The 20,963-nt window shown below is 43.5% G+C and overlaps 1 protein-coding gene across 1 annotated transcript in view; it reads left to right on the top strand.

Annotated features, from left to right (window-relative positions):
• Window positions 1–20,963, top strand: part of ALK (ALK receptor tyrosine kinase) — a 739,964-nt gene that overhangs the window by 257,328 nt on the left and 461,673 nt on the right. The window contains exon 3 of the mRNA XM_060188423.1: window positions 16,510–16,674. Within this exon, the coding sequence (XP_060044406.1) occupies window positions 16,510–16,674 (165 nt within the window). The remainder of the gene's footprint in view (window positions 1–16,509; window positions 16,675–20,963) is intronic.

The raw sequence follows: 20,963 nt of genomic DNA, 5'->3' as shown, positions 1-20,963 counted from the left end.
TGTTGTTGTAAACCACCCAGCTTGCAGTCCATTATGACAGCTCTGGAAAAGCCATGCAGTCCTTCACCCTTCCACTCCTCCACATCCAGAACAGACCCTGAGAGAAGAAAAGACCCTCCCATTACCCAGCATGGGCATACAACACCACCATTGTTGGACTTTCAATACAAGTTCTATTAAAACTGTGTCTGTTTTCAAGTCCATGGGGACCCATCCAATTTAGGGACTGGTGCTATTGAAAAGAAAGAAAAATTGGGCTTTTTAATTACTTTCCCTGCTGTCTCACCACCATCACCAGACCTGTTTGTTGATGTATCAATTTCTTTGATTGAAAAGGCTGAATACATTAGACCTCTCTTTCAAAAAATAAATAAATAAATAAACCTACCACAGAATCAAAAATGGAAAACAAAAAGACCCTCCAGCTACCTCTGGGGTTAGTTTCATTGCTCTGGCAGGAAGTCAAGTTCGATCATGTTTCTGAAATTACATATTGAACAGGGCCCGCCTTGACCAGCCATTCTGCCTCAGAGAGGGTGGTGTCAGTAAGAGCTCCCAGCTCCTTCCATGGGCCATCCTAAGGGCTGCACTTTTTCCCACCTCTCCCTCTGTTTTCCCTCCCCAGTCCTGTTCATGCAGCTGGGAGGCCAAGTGTTTTCCTAGGATGTGTCTATCGTTACCTGTGTTCACAACCTTTGGGCATGCTCAGCATGAGGCAAACAGTGATGCTGGTCAGACTATAAACCTAAAACAGGAAACATTGATCACCAAGGACCGTGACCTACTGGGAGCAGTGAGCCTAGCCCAAAGGAGTGAAATAAAAAGCCCTGGCTTCCATATTTCAACAAAAGTTCTGTTTAGGGCTGGCAAGATACTGTAGCTGGTCGTGCGCCAGTTCTGTCATGCATGTGACTAGGATCGCAGCTTCGGTGTTGTGGTTTCTTTCCCTCTCCCCCTGTGTTTGTCTCATTCTTTCCAGCTGAAAAAGTCAGTCCAGACTACTAAAGTCCCTGCAAGAAAAATAAATAAGTAAATAAACAAATGCCCCAAAGACTTGTTTAAAGTGTTGGTTCTCTAACAGACTGAGCTATCTCTTCAACCCCCCAAAAATATTCTTTAAAAAATTTTGAATGGTGGGGAGCAGGTGGTAGCACAGCAGATTAAGCACACATGACACGAAGCACATGGACCAGTATAAGGGTCCTGGTTTGAGCCCCCAGCTCCCCACCTGCAGTAGGGTCGCTGAAGCAGGTCTGCAGGTGTCTATCTTTCTCCCCTCTCTCTGTCTTGCCCTTCTCTCTCAATTACTCTCTGTCCTATCCAATAGCAATAACAGCAACAACAATAACAAGGGCAACAAAATGGGAAAAGATGGCCTCCAGGAGCAGTGCATTCATAGTGTAGACACTAGGCCCCAATGATAACCCTGGAGGGAAAAAAAAACGGGGGTCGGGTGGTAACACAGCTGGTTAAGCACACGTAGTGCAAACCATAAGGACCAGCATAAGGATCCTGGTTCAAGTCCCAGCTCCCCACCTATAGGGGAGTCGCTTCACAGGTGGTGAAGCAGGTCTGCAGGTGTCTGTCTTTCTCTCCCCCTCTCTGTTTTCCCCTCCTCTCTCCATTTCTCTCTGTCCTATCCAACAACGAATGACATCAACAGTAACAATAATAACCACAACAAGGCTACAACAAAAAGGGCAACAAAAGGGGGAAAATGGCCTCCAGGAGCAGTGGATTCATGGTGCAGGCACTGAGCCCCAGCAATAACCCTGGAGGCAAAAAAAAAAAAACCTGAATGAAAAAACAGACATCAGAGTCTTTGGCGTATATGGTCCAACAAATCAGACTAAGGGCCTCATGTATGTAAATCCTGTACTCTACCTGCTGAGCCTTTTCACTAGTCATGGTCAATAAGGTTTTTCCATTTTAGAATGTCATAGCATGCCTGATAGATTTAGTATATTTCTTTTTGGAAAGTATGTTCCCAACCAGAGCTGCTAACCATATAAACCCCAAGTGAGATCTTCCCGCAAGATTAGGCCTCCCTCTGTCCCCGTTTTCCCACAAAGGAGGGCTATGTAATGGTTTTCCACAGCACACTACCTTTCTGACATGGCACCTGCCCTCCTGTTTTATTTCTGGCCCTGAAATAAATTAATAAAAATAAATTAAATAAAAATTGAAATTCCCAGGTTGTAAGCTCGTGGAGGTCAAGGAATCTCCATCTGGCTCTCCTTTGCATTCCCAGTATCCACCCAGGGTTTTGTGCTCAGACAAGTTCTGGGTGACTTTAGAGAGGATGAAATAGCAGTGAGTGCTGAACAATCTGGTTGCAAAAGAGCAACACATCCAGATTTTTCAGCCCCCCTGCTGGAATTTTTCAAAATCCCCCTGAGGTTCTCTGTTTCAACAAAGGGCATGAGCTCTCTCATTTCTAAAGCCCTATTCATTGGTTTCAGGAAAGATGTGTGTCTATAGGGAGAACAGCTAATGGGTTGGATAGACTTCTGATTTAGAATTAAAAGCTGTAACTCTAACTACTTTGGTCAGGCTTAGTTTTCCTCTTTTCAGCCTGAAACCACATATTCAGCAGACATGAGTGAGTGGAGGAATTTCTGTTTTGACAGCCTTGGGACAGCTGAGATATTGTCTACTGAGCATCTCTCACCAGCTCTAAAAGACATGTGTCCAAAACGTATGTGGGGAAATGACTGATGAAGAGCAAGAAAAAAAAGAAAGAAAGAAAAGAAAAGAAAAGACAGGAAGGAAGAAAGAAAAAGAGAAGAAATCCTCTGAAAAAGAAATATGTTTAGGGTGGGGGTAGAGAGCATAATGGTTATACAAACTGACTCTCATACCTGAGACTCCAAAGTCCCAAGTTCAATCTCCAACACCACCATAAACCAGAACTGAGCAGTGCTCTGGTAAAAAAAAAAAAAAAAAATGTGTTTCAAGAGCAACCTCAAATGTGAACCTTTGTGTCAGAAGAGACCTATGATTAACAGGGCATTAGCCAGTCCATTTGGGTAGATGATTAGACCCAAAGAAACTGTTGATCTGCCTAGTGGCAAAGCTGAGATTAAGACCCAGGTTATCTGCATGGCAGAACCCACCTCCATTTCCTTCATGCCTGAAGCTTGGGCCATAGTTAATATTGTCTTAACTTCTTGGGCTATAAGCTTTTCCTCACAGATCACCCCTGGCTATTGTCTACCCCTTCTTGTCACTTTAGATCTCGTTCAGCCCACAGGTCCATGCTGCCCAGTAAGTGGCATCAGTTTGGGGCCAGGGCCATCTCAGTGTGGGTGATCCCACAGTTTGGTCTAGTTGCCTCAAGATGATATGGAAAGCTTCTCTGTGTCCCCCAGACTCCAGGGATAGGCTTTGGAACTACAGATCCTCTATTCACTACCTGGATGTTGACTTAAATCTCTGTAACTTCCAAGTCTCTGTCTGAAAGCAAAGTGAAGAATGGTGAGGAAGTAGTTCAAGATGGAATTCTTTTCCCAGATCTGATTCTTGTGAGTTCTATTACCTTAAGCCAGAAAGTCACTCTCTGATTCTGTTTGTCATCTGAAAGATGGAGTGGGTGGACAGCATTGCTACAAGGACAGGTTTCTGTATGCCTAGAACACAGATGATCATTAGTGCTTTCTGAAGAGAAAGCATCCCCATTCCAGTGAGAGGCTAGAAGCCAGCATTTTGGTTGCCTGATTCTTATTACTGACACATTTTCCTTAAGACTCTTCAAGGCCCCCAGTTTTGCCTTTTGGAATCTGAAGCATTTGCCTTTAATCATGACACTAGCCAAGTTGTGATTCAATAGCAAATAGTCCAGCTTCAGAATTGATGCACCTACACAGATTAAGAAATGTTGTGTTCCAGCCTGCCTGCCATGACCTTTCTTCTGCCTCTGTTCTCAACCAATTTCTTTTCTAAACCTGTCAGAATCTTTTCATATTCCAAGATACAGCCCAAAGGTTGCCTCTTCTCTTTCTACACAGTAAGTTTTCCTTGTCCTGTGTCCCTTGGCCTCACCATGGAACAAACTCATACCTTTGTGAGAGTTCATGTAAGCAAGCTTATCCTCCCCTCTGAAATGGCAGTCCCTGCCAGGCATAGAGGTCATCCCAGGGCAGCCTGGTGCCACCTATGCTTGAGATTGGCATGAGGAAAGAACCCTGTGTTCACCTCCAGTGTAAAGTAGACCCTTACCATGAGAGACAGGAGAGTAAGCTGGGAGGCAGTTTCATACCATCTGATGAGGATAGACTCCCTCAGCCATAGGCTTCCTCTGGTTGTCATGGAGACACATTGCTCAGAGCTCCCCTTTGGTTTCAGGATCATTGTGGATCTCCTATGGAGCAGTATGCAAACTGAGCTGCGCCCTCAGACCTTCCCTGTACCCTCTGGAGCTTCCTGCTTTCTGATAGTGACCCCACAGTCTACAGGAGGGAATTCTGCAAACCACAGACCAAACACTGGCTCCAAATCCAGTTTGGGTGCTTATCTCAGTACCCGTATTTTCTAGACCTGGGGTTACATCTTGGTCAAAGAACTTCATACTCTGGAGCCTTGGTTTCTTATCTATAAAATGAAAAGTTTGGGCTAGCTAACTTCAGAATGTCTGGGATTTTAATTATTTTCAATCTTCTGCCCTGGGATGAAGAGCAGTCTCCCATGTCTTCCATCTGTAATGCTGTTATGGATGCAGATAAGAGAAATGAGAATTAAGCTTTCAGTGCCTATCTGCGGCCACTGTGGGCATACATGCACACTCATTCTTCTGAGACTGTCTTCCCAGGCTGTTTGTATAATTGATTGATTGAAGGAGACTTGACCCTTCTTTGCTGCAGCTTGATTATAAGTGAGCTAAACAGATGTCTTGAATTGGGTGACTGGTTCCCAGATGCATTCCAGGGAGCAAGCTGGTGGGAAGGAAGTGAATGATTTCAGTTCTGGGACCCTGTGATAAATGAAAATGAATATGGGTTGTGGATGGTGGCAGGCAGGGCCTGGTTTGGTACTTAGTCTTATCAAGTGAGAAGCCAGATGTTGATGGCAACTGGTGGATTCATATCAAAGGTGACTTTTGGACTAAGCACCCCTTTAGGAGATAAGCCAGAAAGAAAGAACAGGTCCCTGGTCATCCCATCCTGGGCCAGAGCGAAGGGCTTTTGGAGCTAGTGGAAGAGCAGAAGTGATGACTGTCCTCCAACAACAACATCATCATTATATGCTCATCCCCTGCTGGGAGCTTGAGATAGACACTGTTTCTAATTGTCCTCTGTTTCTTACTGTCCCTTGATGAGGACCCTTCTTTAAGCCCCATTTACAGGTGAAAAAATTGAAACAGATGAAATAATTTGTTCTTAGAGGATTGGGGGTTAGCTCAGCAGGTAGAGTGAACCTTGAGTTTAGTCTCTGGCAGCCACATGGGAATTCCATGGACAGCACAATGGGTTCTTCATGGATGGTGGCACAGGGCTTTGCTTTCTCTTCCTCTCTGTCTCCCTTCCCTCTCTTTCTAAGAAATTATAGAGTAGAAATTGGGTCAAAGAGGCAGCTTAGTGATAGTGAACATGTGTGGGACCCTGGGTTCATTCTCTAGCACCACATAAAAATAGTAGCAATTGTCCTGAGATATACAGCCAGTAACATGACAATGCCAAGCTTCTACCTCACTCTCTGACTCCACCCAGAATCTATGATCCTGATCACTCCTGATTAGACATCCTGGTGCTCCACTGAAGTCTTGGCATAAAACAGCACAGGAGGAGGATACTGTTGTCCTCAGCATCTCACAGAGCCTCCAAGGTCTGTCTAGTCCATTCAACTCTGTTGTTTTGCGCGGGCTATGTTGTTTTTGCCGGGCTGGCTTCATGGGCGGGTAACAGACGACCAGGGACTCATGGTTGAGCTGTAGGCAGTATCTCTTTATTCATGCAGGACGCAGCACAATCTAAGACCAGCTAAGCTAAACTCAAGGTACAGTACTCTAAAACTCACAATGCTGTCTTTATATATACTTGCCAAGTAGGGTGGAAACAGGATGTGACATAGAGAGGGTGGAGAGAAAAGTGACTGGTGACAATCAGAGTGTGACAAGGAGAGGATCAGGGTGTGACAAGGAGAGGGGGTGGAGCAAAAACATATCATGAAACAGTGGGGATTGAACCAATGCCCTGGAGGGAGGGTAGTGCTTGTTAACAGCGGTTATGTAAATAGAATGAAGTGGTTATGTAAATAGAATAGTGTTAAGCAGGGGGGATTTAAACCAAATGAAACAGAAGGGGTCTCATGCATACCAACACAACTCGTCCCTGGCTTCCTGGTGCCAAACCTGAAGCTCAAGAAGGTCAGGTGATGAATCTTGCATGGAAAGTGGAGATGTAAGAACAGCCTACTGTGGCCACTCATAGTTTAGAAACACTTCCACAGACATTGCCTTATTTAGCCAGATAGTGAGTATTATTATTTCTGTCAGTAAATTATTATAATAATTCTCCCTGTTTTGTACATGAACAAACTGAAACTCCAACATCAGACTAGCCAGCCCAATGCCGGAAGAGATTCCAAGAATTCTCTGGTGATCTCTCACCTTTGTTCCCAAGCCATGCTACCTCTGCTCTGGTCCCACAGACTTGCTCAGCAGCAGGGAGCTCCAGCTGCCATGGAAAGCCACCTGCTGGCAGAAGGGTTCAGCCAGACAGAAAGAAGCCAGAAAACCTTAGTGGAGATTATTTGAGCCCTGGAATCACTGGCAGAGATTTGAAACCTAGCCATATATCTTTCTGCCAGCTTGTTCCAAAAAAACACATTCTGGTGTTTAGAGGGTTTCTTTTTAAGTGTTTTAGGTATTTTTCTCATTTGTTTGTTCATCAAAACTTCAAAGAAGATAGTCACCACCACGGGTTAGAAGCCAGACTGTGGTGCACCAGTTCTGCTACTATCCACTGTACATCCTGCAGCCCACTCCACTGTACTCTGAGTCAACTTCCTCAGCTCAAGTGATCTCATGGCACCTCATGACTCTGAAGGTCAATAATTGGGAGGTTCTAGAAAACCCCTCCAGCAAAGGAGATTTGCCTTGTTCTCCATATAGGTGACAGCCAGGGAGTCCCTGGAATTGGATGCAATCCTTAAGAATGGTTATTGTTTAGAGAATGTTGACTTCTTGGGCCCCGTGGAAGGAAGACTATGTACTTTCAAATTTGAAGATCTATTCTGTGGCCTCTAAAAAACACATGTGAGAGAACTGCCACGGTGTGGCTCTTTACTGAATATATTAATCAGACGTTTCAGGAAGACATTGACATTTGTTATGGCATACATGGAGCAAATCAGCCTCAGTTGCAGTGTGTCAGCCAGCCTGCCAGCCTGAGGAAGTGAGGGCTAGGAGTCAGTGGTCTTATGCTTGGCTTACCCCAGGCCTTGTGCTAACCAGAGAGGATGGCACCATCCATTGCAATCCCTTAGTGCTTTCAATGGTTCTTCCATGTAGTGCTGGGGATTGAACCCAGGGCCTCATACATTCTAAGGTATGTTTTTACCTAATGAGTTATCACCTGGACTCTCACTTCAAGTTCTAATATCCTCTAACTTTGTGATGATCACTTAAAAACATACAGATCTTTCTTCCTATTTACAGCTCTTCCTCATCTTCTGATGAGATTATATATCCAGATAAGCCCAAATATAAACCCAAAGTAAGTTGAAAATTTTATTAAGTCAAAAAAGCATCCAATATTCCCAACATACTGAATATCATAGTTTAGCAGAGCCTCACTTATTTGTGCAAAGAATAGTTACATTTTGGCAATGCCATCTAACACAAAGCCTATCTTATAATAAAGTGTTGAGTGGTTCATGTGATTTGTTGAATGCTGTGTGGAAAGGGAAATGCAGAATGGCTGTATAGTCTCACCATTCATGCTCAGAGCTGAAGGCACACGAGGCATGAAGAATGTCTGCAGCACACAACTAAAATTAATTGTTGAATGATGGGGACATAACAGTGACAGGGTCATCAATTTCTACTGAGTACGTATCACTTTTGTACCTTTGTGAAGTCGAAAAATTGTGAGTTGAGCCGTCATAAGTCAGAACTGTCTGTACAGCAAAATACCAGGGAAATACCTTGGATTATCAAGCATAAATGTTATTTCTCAAGGCAAAGAGAAAGCTGTGTTCAGTCAGAAAATGACTATGCAAAGGCTGAAGCAGCTGATGTGCCTGGGGTATTTCTCCATTCCAGGTACACACATCATCTCACTGTATCCTGCCAACCTTTCTGGGAAGCTATTTTTTATTGGCAACATGAGCAGGGCTCAGAGAGAGTGTCACCACCACATACACACTCCAGTTGATGGGTGACACAGTAGGAGTCAATCTTTGGATCATATGCTCAGTCCTTGAGAGATAATCATGGTGATATCAAAGTCAATTATGAGTACAGACACAGGAGAAGATGGCAGGACTGGTGGGTTCACAGAGATCACCATTCAACAAGTAAGGACTATCAGCCCAGCACCAGGCTAGCTGCCTTCCCACAGTTAAATAGAAGGTCACTGCAAAATATATACCTGAAAGCAGAAGTACACTAGAGTTTGCAGTTCCAGATGCCACCAGGATGCTGGCCAGGCTCCCCTGGATTGAAGATCCCACCAATGTGTCCTGGAGCTCAGCTTCCCCAGAGACACACCTTACTAGGGAAAGAGAGAGGCAGACTGGGAGTATGGACCGACCAGTCAACGCCCATGTTCAGCGGGGAAGCAATTACAGAAGCCAGACCTTCTACCTTCTGCAACCCTCAATGACCCTGGGTCCATGCTCCCAGAGGGATAGAGAATGGGAAAGCTATCAGGGGAGGGGGTGGGTTATGGAGATTGGGTGGTGGGAATTGTGTGGAGTTATACCCCTCCTACCTTATGGTTTTGTTAATTAATCCTTTCTTAAATAAAATACAAAAAAAAGAAGGTCAAGCCAGCCACTGAGATAAAGGCATTCTGAATTTCATAGATCATAAAGGACAAAAACAAACAAATAACCAAGTGTTGGAGAAGGTATAGGGGGAAGGGACATTTTTGCATAGCCAACGGGAATTTAAATTGGTCCAATTCTTGTGGAAGACAGTCTGGAAATTTCTTAGAACACTGGAAATGGACTTACTCTATGACCATCAATTTCTCTCCTGGGCATTTACTCAAAGGAAACAAAAATACCTATTAGAAGAGATTTGTATATACCTACATTCATAGCAGCACAATTTGTAATAGCCAAAACTTGGAAGCAACCCAGATTTCTAAGAACATATGAAAAGAAAATTGTGGCATATATATGTAAATGGTTGAATATTGCTCAGCTATTAAAATGATGAAGCCATCACTTTACATCACTTTTGATGGAACTTGAAAACATGCTAAATTAAATAAGTCAAAAGGAGAAGTCAAATACAGAATTATTTAACTTATATGTTGACCTTCAGATAATAAGAGGAGAGAGAGAGAGAAAGAAATCAGAAAGTGAACCTTGGACTGGGTGTGGTATATTGCAACAAAGCAAAGACCTCTGGGAAAGGAGATGGAGAAGGATGGGGGGGAGGGAGTTTTGAGGCTGCATCCCATGATGCACAGGGAGACAAGTAATTATACCCATACATCTGCAGTTGCACCATAAACCAGTTTTAAAAAAGACATTGGCAGGTAAATATCCCTAAGGAAAATTGACAATCATGTGGTCATATTTTAAACTATTGGCAAATCTGTTGATTTTCTGTTTTCAAATGTGGCATCCAAAGATAAGGATCTAGTTGTAGAAACTGACATTGAGGGCCAGGAACACCTGGTTAAGCACACAAAATGCATCACACAAGGTCTTGGGTTCAAGCCCTGGTCCCCATCTCCAGGGAGAAAGCTTCACAAGCAGTGAAGTAGAGCTGCAGATGTCTCTCTTCCTCTCTATCTCCCCTCTTCATTCTCAATTCTGTCTCTATCCAATAATAAATTTAAAACAAACCAACAAAAAAGAAACTGGCATCGGCCCCTGATGATCATAAAAGCCCTCACCACCCCATCCTCTGTGCCCTCAACCAGGACTTAGCGCAGCTGATGCTGAATGACTGGGTGCAGTCTAGGGTAGGTCTGTCTTAGTAGTCTGCTGCTGTCCTAGGGTATAGATCTCCACCCTCAGGCTCCATGTCTAAGTCTTTACAGCCTAGGGAACCTGAAAGGGGGACAGGGTCTCACTCTTGGCAGAACTACATCAACGGTTTTCTGATTACTTACCAGAACATCCTACTAAATGTGCATTTAATGACAGAAGCTTTTTATGCATTCAGTTTTTGAAATGTGAGTCAGGTTTGGCATATATATGCAAACTGATACAAATGCATGAAAACATACACACACACACACACACACTCTCTCTCTCTCTCTCTCTCTCTGTCTCTCTCTCTACCTTGCTCTGGAACACTAATCTGTAAGACTTGTCTGAGATTTTCTTCTTAATTCTTTATTTTTTTATTATTTATTTATTTATTTATTTATTTATTTATTTATTCCCTCCAGGGTTATTGCTGGGCTCGGTGCTGCACCATGAATCCACCGCTCCTGGAGGCCATCTTTTCCCCCTTTTTGTTGCCCTTGTTGTAGCCTCGCTGTGGTCATTATTATTGCCATTGTTGATGTTGTTCATTGCTGGACAGGACAGAGAGAAATGGAGAGAGGAGGGGAAGACAGAGAGGGGGAGAGAAAGACAGACACCTGCAGACCTGCTCCACCGCCCGCGAAGCAACTCCCCTGCAGGTGGGGAGCCGGGGGCTCGAACCGGGATCCCTATGCTTTGCGCCACATGCTCTCAACCCACTGCGCCACCGCCCAACTCCCTCTTCTTAATTCTTGAAGACCCTTGAGGTAAACTTAGTCCTACTGAGTGTGAAGCTCATTTTGCTTCCTGTCAGGAGAGATCTGCTTTAGAAATGGTATCAAGCCTGGTTAGGAGGCAGTCAGAGTGAAGGTGACTGCACATCTGTAGGAGTGTTGTGTTGGTCCAGGATAAATTCTTCAACTATGGGGAACCACAGAAAGCTGTGTTCTACTTCTTTCATTTGTCAAATGCAGAAAGTTAGGCACACAGAGAGGGACAGAACCACTAAATTCCATCAGCTTTACATGTGAGGCAGAGCCCAAAGCCATGCTCACTGCACTAGTCAGACCTTTCTCTTTTTGGTAGTTGATACTCCTCTTAACAGGTAAACTGCTTCCAAGAGCTTCCATTACCTTATCTTTCTTCCATAATGGAAGTTAGCAGAAAGTGGGCAAGAGTGAATTCAGCTCTGTGATCACAGGTCCTGGAAAGTGTGCCTTTTTTAAACTGCCTTTTAAATTTTTTATTATTCATTTATAGAATCAAAGAGAAATTGAAAGAGGTCAGGAAGATTGAGAAGGAGAGAGACAAGACAGTCACCTTCAAGCCTGCTTCAACACTCATGAAACTTCCTCCTCAGATGGAGACTGGGGCTCGAACCTGGCTCCTTGTGCATTATAACATGTGCACTCATCCAGATTCTTTGCCACACAGCCCCACTAATTGCCTTCTTTCAACAGTGTACTTCTCCTAGGTGGAAAGATAGAGTGAGATTAAGACCTCTCTGAAGATCACACACACTTGAGAAATTAGCATCCACAGAGGATATATCCACTCCCTTCAAGGTTGTGGAAAACCTTTGCCGTTGCAGATTTTGAGTCTAACAGTGACCAAAATATAGCATTTCATGGGTTCCTCCCATGTTACTGAAGTCAGTTTGTTGACACTGGAGTGAGACTCTGAGGCAGTGGAGGTGTGATCAAAGGTGTCGGGCAGGATCTTCAGCATTACCCAGCCCCTGAGTCACATTCTGATTCTATCTGGGATAGTTCTTTGATCTTTGGGCAAGTAGAGTGGGTTTCTATGTCTCACTTTCCTCATCTGTAGAGAAGACATATCCCACTTACCAATATTCTGCAGCTTGAATATAACAGTACAAATGAAATGCTTAACAAGTCCCTGGATCTTATTCTCTACTCCTCTGCTAGAACATGCTTTCCTCTTGGGTTGCTCAAGGCTGTAGATTTCTCTGAAGCTCTTTTGTCCCATTGATTCCTCTTGTAAGCTAGGCTCTATAGTCCCACCACAGAGACAGTCAGGGGAGGGTTAAGAATAGAGATTCTGGAGAAGTTGAGTGGTAGCGCAGCGGGTTAAGCTCACGTGGCACAAAGCACAAGGACCTGTATAAGGATCCAGGTTCAAGCCCCCGGCTCCCCACCTGCAGGGGAGTCACTTCATAGGTGGTGAAGCAGGTCTGTAAGTGTCTATCTTTCTCTCCCCTTCTCTGTCTTCTCCTCCTCCCTCCGCTTCTCTCTGTTCTATCCAACAATGATGACATTAATAACTACAACAATAAAACAACAAGGGCAACAAAAGGGAATAAATAAATAAAATAAAATATTCTTTAAAAGAATAGAGATTCTAGAAGTGCCCTAGCTCTAACAGTAAGTTGACCTGGTCTTTTCAGGGGAGATGAACTAAGTATTAAAAAAACAAACAAACAAAAAAACTTTGAGATCAGGGCTAGGGAGAAAGCATAATGATTATGCAGAATTTCATGCCTGAGTCTTCCAGGCCCCAGGTTCAGTCCCCCACAGCACTGTAGACCAGAGCAGAGCAAATGAAAACAAAACACAAACAAAAACCTATGAGACCAGCTTTGGAAAGAGAAACCGGAGCCTTAGAGTTTAATAGAAAATTAAATTAGAATACAGAAAAGCCCAATTCAGTCTCATTCAGAATGAGCAGTAATGTTAACTCCATTCCTGTTTAAAGTCAAAGACTATAGCTTTGACAGCTAACGAGAGGTTGCCTTGAAGCAGGAATTTCAAATAATCCCATATGATAATCTGAGTATCTGCCTAGAATGTTTCACTAGCACAGTCTGGCTCAAACACAGCCAATTATCAGTCTCTCTAAAGTTCCCAGACCCCAGATCTGATGATGTTTATTGCTGGGGCTGTGCATCCTGATGTCTAGTTTTGGCTAATATGCACACAGGGCACATTTGACAGGCAGTGTCTTAGCTAGCAGACTACAGTTCTGTCCCCAAACAGAAATGGGATAAAAAATGACTAGAGGAGAAAATCAGTATAAAGAATGGGTTGCAGAAGATGCTACTATGGTTCCATTCTGACTTCCCTGGCAGATGACCTCACTAATGCTTCCTGGAACCACATCTCTCCAGAACCTTACCCCACTAGGGAAGAATAGAAACAGGCTGGGGGTATGGATCAACATGCCAATATCCATGTCCAGCAGAGAAGCAATTACAGAAGCTAGACCTCCCATCTTCTGCACCCCCAAAAGAATTTTCATCCATGCTCCCAGGGAAGTAAATGGTATAGGAAGGAAGCCAGAGGTACCCCTATTCCATGAGGACCAGAAGCATCTGTCACCAGGAATCTTGTTTTATTACCATCAATGAAGGGAAAGCAAATCTGGAAAATACCAGAGGAAAATGGGCATGGTTTCACTTATCTGAGAGAGAAGGGGAAAAAGGAAAGACACTTGGAAGTAATAATATGTATAAGGGTGAACTAGAAAGGAAGTGAAGGCAGAACTCTTGAATAAAAATAGGGGAAATACACACACACACACACACACACACACACACACACACACATACACACACACACATATGGGGAGAGAGAGAAATGTGGAGTGTGTGTGGGGGGAGATAATCAGCCCATATCAGTGACCTTGGGAGAACTTCGCCAGTTTCCAGTGAAGGAGATGGGAGATGTATGGAATTATACCTCTATTAACTTATTACTTTGTAAATCAATATTACATCACTAATAAAGAGAAGGGAGAGAGGGATGGATGGATGGATAGAGGGAGAGAGAGATAGAGAGAGAGAGAGAGAGAGAGAGAGAGAGAGAGAGAGACTGACTAAGAGACTGAAACTGAAGTTTTGGGACAAGCACCAGTTCTTGTCCATGTGGGTGGGATGGCTGGTAGTGTTCTATGCCCCTTCTGACTAGATTATTTGTTACTGTGGACGGGTCTCTTTGGCCCTAGCTGGTCTAGTGGCCCTACTGTTCTTGGAAAGATTATTTGTGCTGCAACAAACAGAACAATGGGTGTATATTATCCTTACATTTTGCTTCAAAACCATGTTACCAGGCAAACAAGTCTCAAAGATGAAGACAGCTTACAGTTCAGACCCCCAGAGGCAGGTGAAAGGGCTTCAAGACCAATAAAACACGTAGGAGCAAATGATATGTCAACTCAAACTGTGCCAGCTCTGCCCATTTCACTGTCATTCTAAAGGTGAATTGTGTGAACTGCAAAAGGACGAGTGGTATTAACCTTTGGACCAGAAGGATGGCAGCTTGTGGAGAGCAGCTGGTGCATAAGTCTCCACTGGCTGAGAAGCAGAAAGACATTAATGGAAGTGTAGTTGACAGATCTTCTTCCATCCTCCCTAAACTTAGTTTGGCCAGTGTCACTGGGAGGTATTCTGCTCCTACTTGGAGCCAAAGGCCGGCTGCCTTATAGATATAACTAAAGGGCAGTCTAGTGCTGCTGCTGCTGCTGGGATAGACCCAGTTTCTCCCCCTATGTTCTGTAATTCCCAGCTTTTGAGTCTGTTGCAAGATTGAGATTAAGGTCCAGGTGGCCCCAGAAGCAGCTGCTGAAATGCACATTGCTAATTGAGAGTTAGCACCCATTAGCCTAAGCATACAGATTGATTTATCAAATGAGCTGTAACCCTTCTGAGAGCAAGGACTTTAGAATCTTTAAAAAGTCAACCTAATCACTAACCTTAACTTCCTAGCCCTCATTTCTTTGTTAACATGGTGCATCAGCCTCCATTTTAACTCCTTGTGCAGAGTTTTACTTCTTTTCTGCCTGTCAACTACTGGGTAAATAAACTATGAATTTACATTGAAAGAATCAAGACACAGAGTTTTAGAAAAACATATGGCTGTGGTCTCCTTTTACGTTGGAGAAATTTGAGGCCCAGGCAAGCTTACCAGCTTATTCACAATAATAAACATATCAGAACTAGAGCTGGAGCCTAGGTTTTGCTGGGTGCTCACCTCTAGAATGAGCATGTCCAAACCTCTTGCCTTGTAGTAGAGTATACCAGATGCACACAGGGAAAGAGACTTCCCATTTTTCCCAGCCCAGTATCTGACTTTTATGCCAGTCTCTCTCTTCACATCCCTGTAACAAGGGGAGATGTTGCACTTCAACAGAAGTGAATACTTTGCATCTGAACCTATTTGCTAACCCACCAGTAGGCACTGAGAGCCTGCTGCTACAAAGCACCCCAGTAGGTCTAGGTAGTACAGATTGACTGTGGAGGGAAAAGAGAAGATGAGTGAGTCCTCACTCACACAGTACAGACATGGAATACTCAAGGGTGATTCTCTACAGAGGCCCAGATAAATCACAGAAAGCCCACTGTATGGACTGCTCTGCCTCCTTGTCTCTCTCTCTTAGTGACACTCCTCATCTCTCCTCCAAGAGAGAGAATATAGCCTTGTGGTTTGTCTTAATCTTCTTTCCTAGAGGGGTGGCAGGCTAAGTGGTAAGTAGAGCAGTGAATAAAACTGGAGTTCCCCTTGGGCTTTCTCTGTTCAGAGCAGGACCTGCCTAGTTTTTTTCTTGCACGCAGACCAGGCTCCTGTACACAAACTATGCAACAGCTTCAGGTTCTTGCGGCAAACTGGAGAACTAGGTACCATCACTCCCAATGCTCAAGGACCAGAGAGACTAATGATCGCTTCTGAAGTCAGTGAATGGCAGAGGTAGACTTATAGCCAGACCCACCTGATTCTAAATGTAGGCCCTGTGCTTCAGAACCTCTCCATGTCCCCAAGTAATCTTTCAGGCTGCAAATTTTTCTGTGGTCCAGACTATCAGTCTTATCTATTTCTACTGAGAACTCCATAATTAGATAATGAGAACCCCCTTTTCTCCCTCACCCCTTTTTCACAAAGAGGGAGGTCAGCTGCCTGTAGAAGTGACAACTTATTGGGGAGTCGGGTGGTAGCGCAGCGGCTAAAGTGCACATGGTGCAAAATGCAAGGACCGGCATAAGGATCCCAGTTTGAGCCCCCAGCTCCCCACCTGCAGGTGGGTTGCTTCACAGGCGGTGAAGGAGGTCTGCAGGTGTCTATCTTTCTCTCCCCCTCTTTGTCTTCCCCTCCTCTATCCATTTCTCTCTATCCTTCCAACAACAATGACATCAGTAACAACAACAATAATAACTACAACAACAATAAAAAAACAACAAGGGCAACAAAAGGGAAAATAAACAAACAAACAATAAGAAGTGACAACTTATCACCCTGCAGATGGTGAGGTTATGGATAAGATGAAGGTGAAGTTCTTGGAGTGGAGGGATAGGCTCCAAGTTCAGGTCTGGGAAGCTGCCCACCCCACTGACCACTAGCTGTCTTGCAGGGCTGGAGTGCAGCTTTGACTTCCCCTGTGAGCTGGAGTACTCACCGCCACTGCACAACCTCAGGAACCAGACCTGGTCTTGGCGCCGCGTCTCCTCTGAGGAGGCCTCTCAGATAGACCTGCTGGATGGGCCCGAGGCAGAGCACTCCAAGGAGATGCCCAGAGGTAAGAGGCCAGGCTACTGCCAAGTGACCTGGATGTGCACAATGTGTTGTATATGGTCTCTTTGTGTTGCAAGTGTTGAGTTGTCCCTACCCTGCTCTATCCTGTTTCCCATGAAACCTGAACTTATTTGATATTTTTGTGTTTCCCCACCTCTTGGTCTATCCAAAGTGAGGAAGGATGCAAGTTTACTTTCAAGACTATTTCAATCATTTATTCCTCTATCACGTAAAGGAAATAGGGTTTCATCTCTCTCATTTCACCCCCACCCCTCTCTCTCACTATGGTAAGAAACAGCAGAAACTGCTGATTTGTTTCTCCATTCAGAATATTGTAGCCATATAATATACAGGTCAACCTGTTAAATCTGAGCTTTAAGTGAACGTAATTGAGATTTTAGTATAAATATGTCTCATGAAATAGTTGGGACATAATTATACCAAAAACTATATTTCGTTTATAACACAAATTCAAATTCATCAGATTTCCTACATTTTTATTTGCTAAATCCGGAAATCCTAATTTGGAAGGTATTGTAGAACTGGGTCAAGAGTTCCAAAGTCATTGATGAATAATATTCAGGCTGCATCTTAGCTTTGCACAGCGCTTTTGGGAGTCTTGAGTTTCTGGTGAATTTCCCCTTTTATTTATTTTATTTTTATTTATTTTTTTTACATTTTTTAAAAATTTTTTATTTAAGAAAGGATTAATGAACAAAAACATAAGGTAGGAGGGGTACAACTCCACACAATTCCCACCACCCAATCCCCATAACCCACCCCCTCCCATGATAGCTTTCCCATTCTCTATCCCTCGGAGCATGGACCCAGGGTCATTGAGGGTTGCAGAAGGTGGAAGGTCTGGCTTCTGTCATTGCTTCCCCGCTGAACATGGGCGTTGACTGGTCGGTCCATACTCCCAGCCTGCCTCTCTCTTTCCCTAGTAGGATGGGTCTCTGGGGAAGCTGAGCTCCAGGACACATTGGTGGGGTCTTCGATCCAGGGAAACCTGGCCAGCATCCTGGTGGCATCTGGAACCTGGTGATTGAAAAGAGAGTTAACATATGAAGCCAAACAATTTGTTGAGCAATCCTGGATCCCAAGCTTGGAATAGTGGAGAGGAGAATTTCCCCTTTTAAACTAGCAGTGGCTGACGGAGGGAGGCTCTAAGTATGCAGTGTGTGCTTGTTAAATATTTGCTAGTCTTTAGAAAGTGTTATGGAGGTACTAAGTCCTCATTCAGACTTTTATTCTCAATAAGCCAAATCTTGGTGTTCCTAATTCCTTGGACGCAGACAACTCAACTGAATCAAACCCAGAATTTACAGTGGACATTTCTGGCTTGTAGGAAGAAAGAGAAGAAATAATAGCTGAATGGTAATGAACGTCCTGCTTACTCAGAGTAGTTCTCTCATTTGGCAAAGTATTTCTCACCTTACTGTGTCATTGGATTCCAGTTTTATGCAGGACACAGGCCAGAATAGAAATGCAGGGCACAGAGAGAAGTAACTTGTAGAGATCACACAGCTTATACCTGTGGGTCCAGATCTAGAAGCCAATTCTGAGTCCTGAATAGGGGAAATTTTTACCACAGTGTGTTGCTGTTTGTAGCGAAAGCTTCAGTGAGTACTAATTCCAGGGACTGTTCTTGGGGATGGTTGTCTCAGGCAGGTACTATTGGAGATTTGAAGGGGTCAGGCCTCAGGTGCATTTCCCCTTGGACCCTGAACTATGCAATGTCTTTCTTTTGTACACATTCTCCGTAACTGATCTTTTCTGATTTTGTGATTCTTTTGAAATTGCCTGGTCTTGATTTATATTTCAAGTTGCTTCCATCTAGATACTGATGTGCATTCTGGGGTGCATGTGGTGGTGATGGTTGGGGTGTAGAGATGGTGATTTATTTAATCTACAATGAATCAGAATCTTCTGGAGGTTTTAGAACAATACAGCTGAGGCCCCATAGCCAGAGGTTCTGATTCAATAGAGTTGAATTGGAGCCTAGGAATCTATATATTTTTTAATGTTATAAAATCTAGCCTACGTTATAGTTTATGTCTATTACCAAATGACCTGCATTTCTCTGAAAGACAGCTACCATATGGTTTCACTCAAATGTGCAATATAAAGAATTGAAATATATGAACTTGTGAAAAAAGAAATAGTTCACCGGGGAAGCAATTACAGAAGCTACACCTTCCACCTTCAGCATTCCATAATGACCTTGGGTCCATACTCCTAGAGGGTTAAAGAATAAGAAAGTTATCAGGAGAGGGGATGGGATACAGAGTTCTGGTAGTGGGAATTGTGTGGAGTTGTACTCTTCTTACCCTATGGTTTAGTCAATGTTTCCTTTTTACAAATAAAAAATTTAGGGAGTCAGGCGGTAGCACAGCGGGTTAAGAGGAGATGGCTGAAAGCACAAGGACTGGTATAAGGATCCCGGTTCAAGCCCCCGGCTCCCCACCTTCAGGGGAGTCACTTCACAGTGGTGAAGCAGGTCTGCAGGTGTCTCTCCTCCTTTGTATCTCTCCCCTCTCTCTCAATCTCTCTCTATCCAATAACAAATAAATACATTTTTAAAAATAATAAAAATTTAAAAAGAAGCAGTCAAAATGTCTTGTAAACTTTGTGAAAACTATGGTGGTTATCCTTGGGTTGGGGGTGGAGGGTGGGGGGGAGCTCAACTGTAGTAGGGGCTGTGATGTGGAACTATACCCCTATAATTTTATGGTCTTGTAAATCATTATTAAATCACAACTAGCATTTTTTAAAAAAAAATCTAGAATGTGCAAGAACATGGGTGTAACACATATGCTGGTTTAAATATTGCTGGTTTAAATAATCAGCACTGTGTTCTCACTATGAAGATATGAATTTGAATGCTTAGAGATTCCATTGCAGTTGCTTCTGCCCTCCGCCTTGATCAGCGATTCCTTCCTCTCCTCAGAGGTAGCCTATCTTTTGTGTTAACTCACCATATCTGCTTTACTTTATGGTCTGACCACTTATGTATATGGCCTCAAACAACATATTGATTAGGTTTATAACCTTTTAAATAAATGGGATAATATTGTTGTTTTGTGATGTGTCCATTTTGATGCATGTAGTGATGGGTCATTGGGTTCTGAATTCATTGCATGAAAATACCACGATTTATCTCATCTACGGTCATTAGACATCTGGGTTGGTTCCAGGTTTTTGCAGTTCCCAACCACACTATCATAAGCAATTTTATGACTGTCTCCAGAACAGAAGTAGGAGTGGAATCTTGGGCTTGTGGGTTAGTACAGCTTCCATTTCAATAGGTTATATCAATCTAGCTTCCAAAGTGATGGAATCAACCTATATCCACACTAAGCATGTGTTAGTATTCCTCCCCATCACTTCACACTCTCTGGTACCTATTCTTGTCAGACCTTGTCACTTCTGTCCATCTGGTGCATGAATTATACCAGCCCACTTGCAACTTTAATTTCCATGGGCCTCTGCTTTATTTTATGTTATGTTGCTTTAAGTTCCTCCAGTAATTCTGTGGCACATCTGGGGTTGTTGTGTTTTTGATGCAGTTCCATAAATATTAGGAAAGAAGAACAAGTTGTCCACAGAATTAGTTCAGTCAGATGTGATGACATTGAAAGTCAGTGCTTTTGAAATATTTTAGCAATTTTCAAAATAGTGTCAATGGATTATGTTTTGCTGCCCTCTGAGTTCCTTCTCCTCCACCTTTTGCCTTGTGTCTGCATGTCACACAGAGAATTGGGGGGTAGAGAGAAAGGAAGTAAGGAAAGTAGGAAGGAAGGAAAAGAAGAAGGAATAGCTAACACTCACTTTTCAGTGGCCTAATTGTGGAGATATGTTGGTGTCTCTCTACATTTTTATAAAGCTGAATCCCAAGGGCCAGTGTGTATACTGAATCTGAGCCTTGTCTCCTGAGATGCATTGGTCAGGCTAAGAGTCTCAGGTTTTTCCTCAGAGGATGATGTGACCTCCTAAGGCAAAAATCATGATGAATGAACTCATCCACTTGTCAAGCTCTATGGTAAATGAACACACCCAAACACAGTGCATGGGGACATCACCACTGTCAGAAATGTGTGTGTGTGTGTGTGTGTGTGTGTGTGTGTGTGTGTGTGTGTGTGTGTGTGTGTGTGTGTGTGTGTGTGTGTGTGATTTCCCTGGGCTCTGGTGGAAGAATCTGTACTCACATCATGCTGACCATTTTTAGTGGCAAATGATTACCCACACACACACACAACAGCAGAGGTTGCAACATTTGTGCAGGGTCACTGA

The sequence above is a fragment of the Erinaceus europaeus genome, chromosome 3 (genome assembly GCF_950295315.1).
Source record: "Erinaceus europaeus chromosome 3, mEriEur2.1, whole genome shotgun sequence".
NCBI classification, from domain to species: domain Eukaryota; kingdom Metazoa; phylum Chordata; class Mammalia; order Eulipotyphla; family Erinaceidae; genus Erinaceus; species Erinaceus europaeus.
This window is presented reverse-complemented; position numbering and strand designations above follow the sequence as displayed.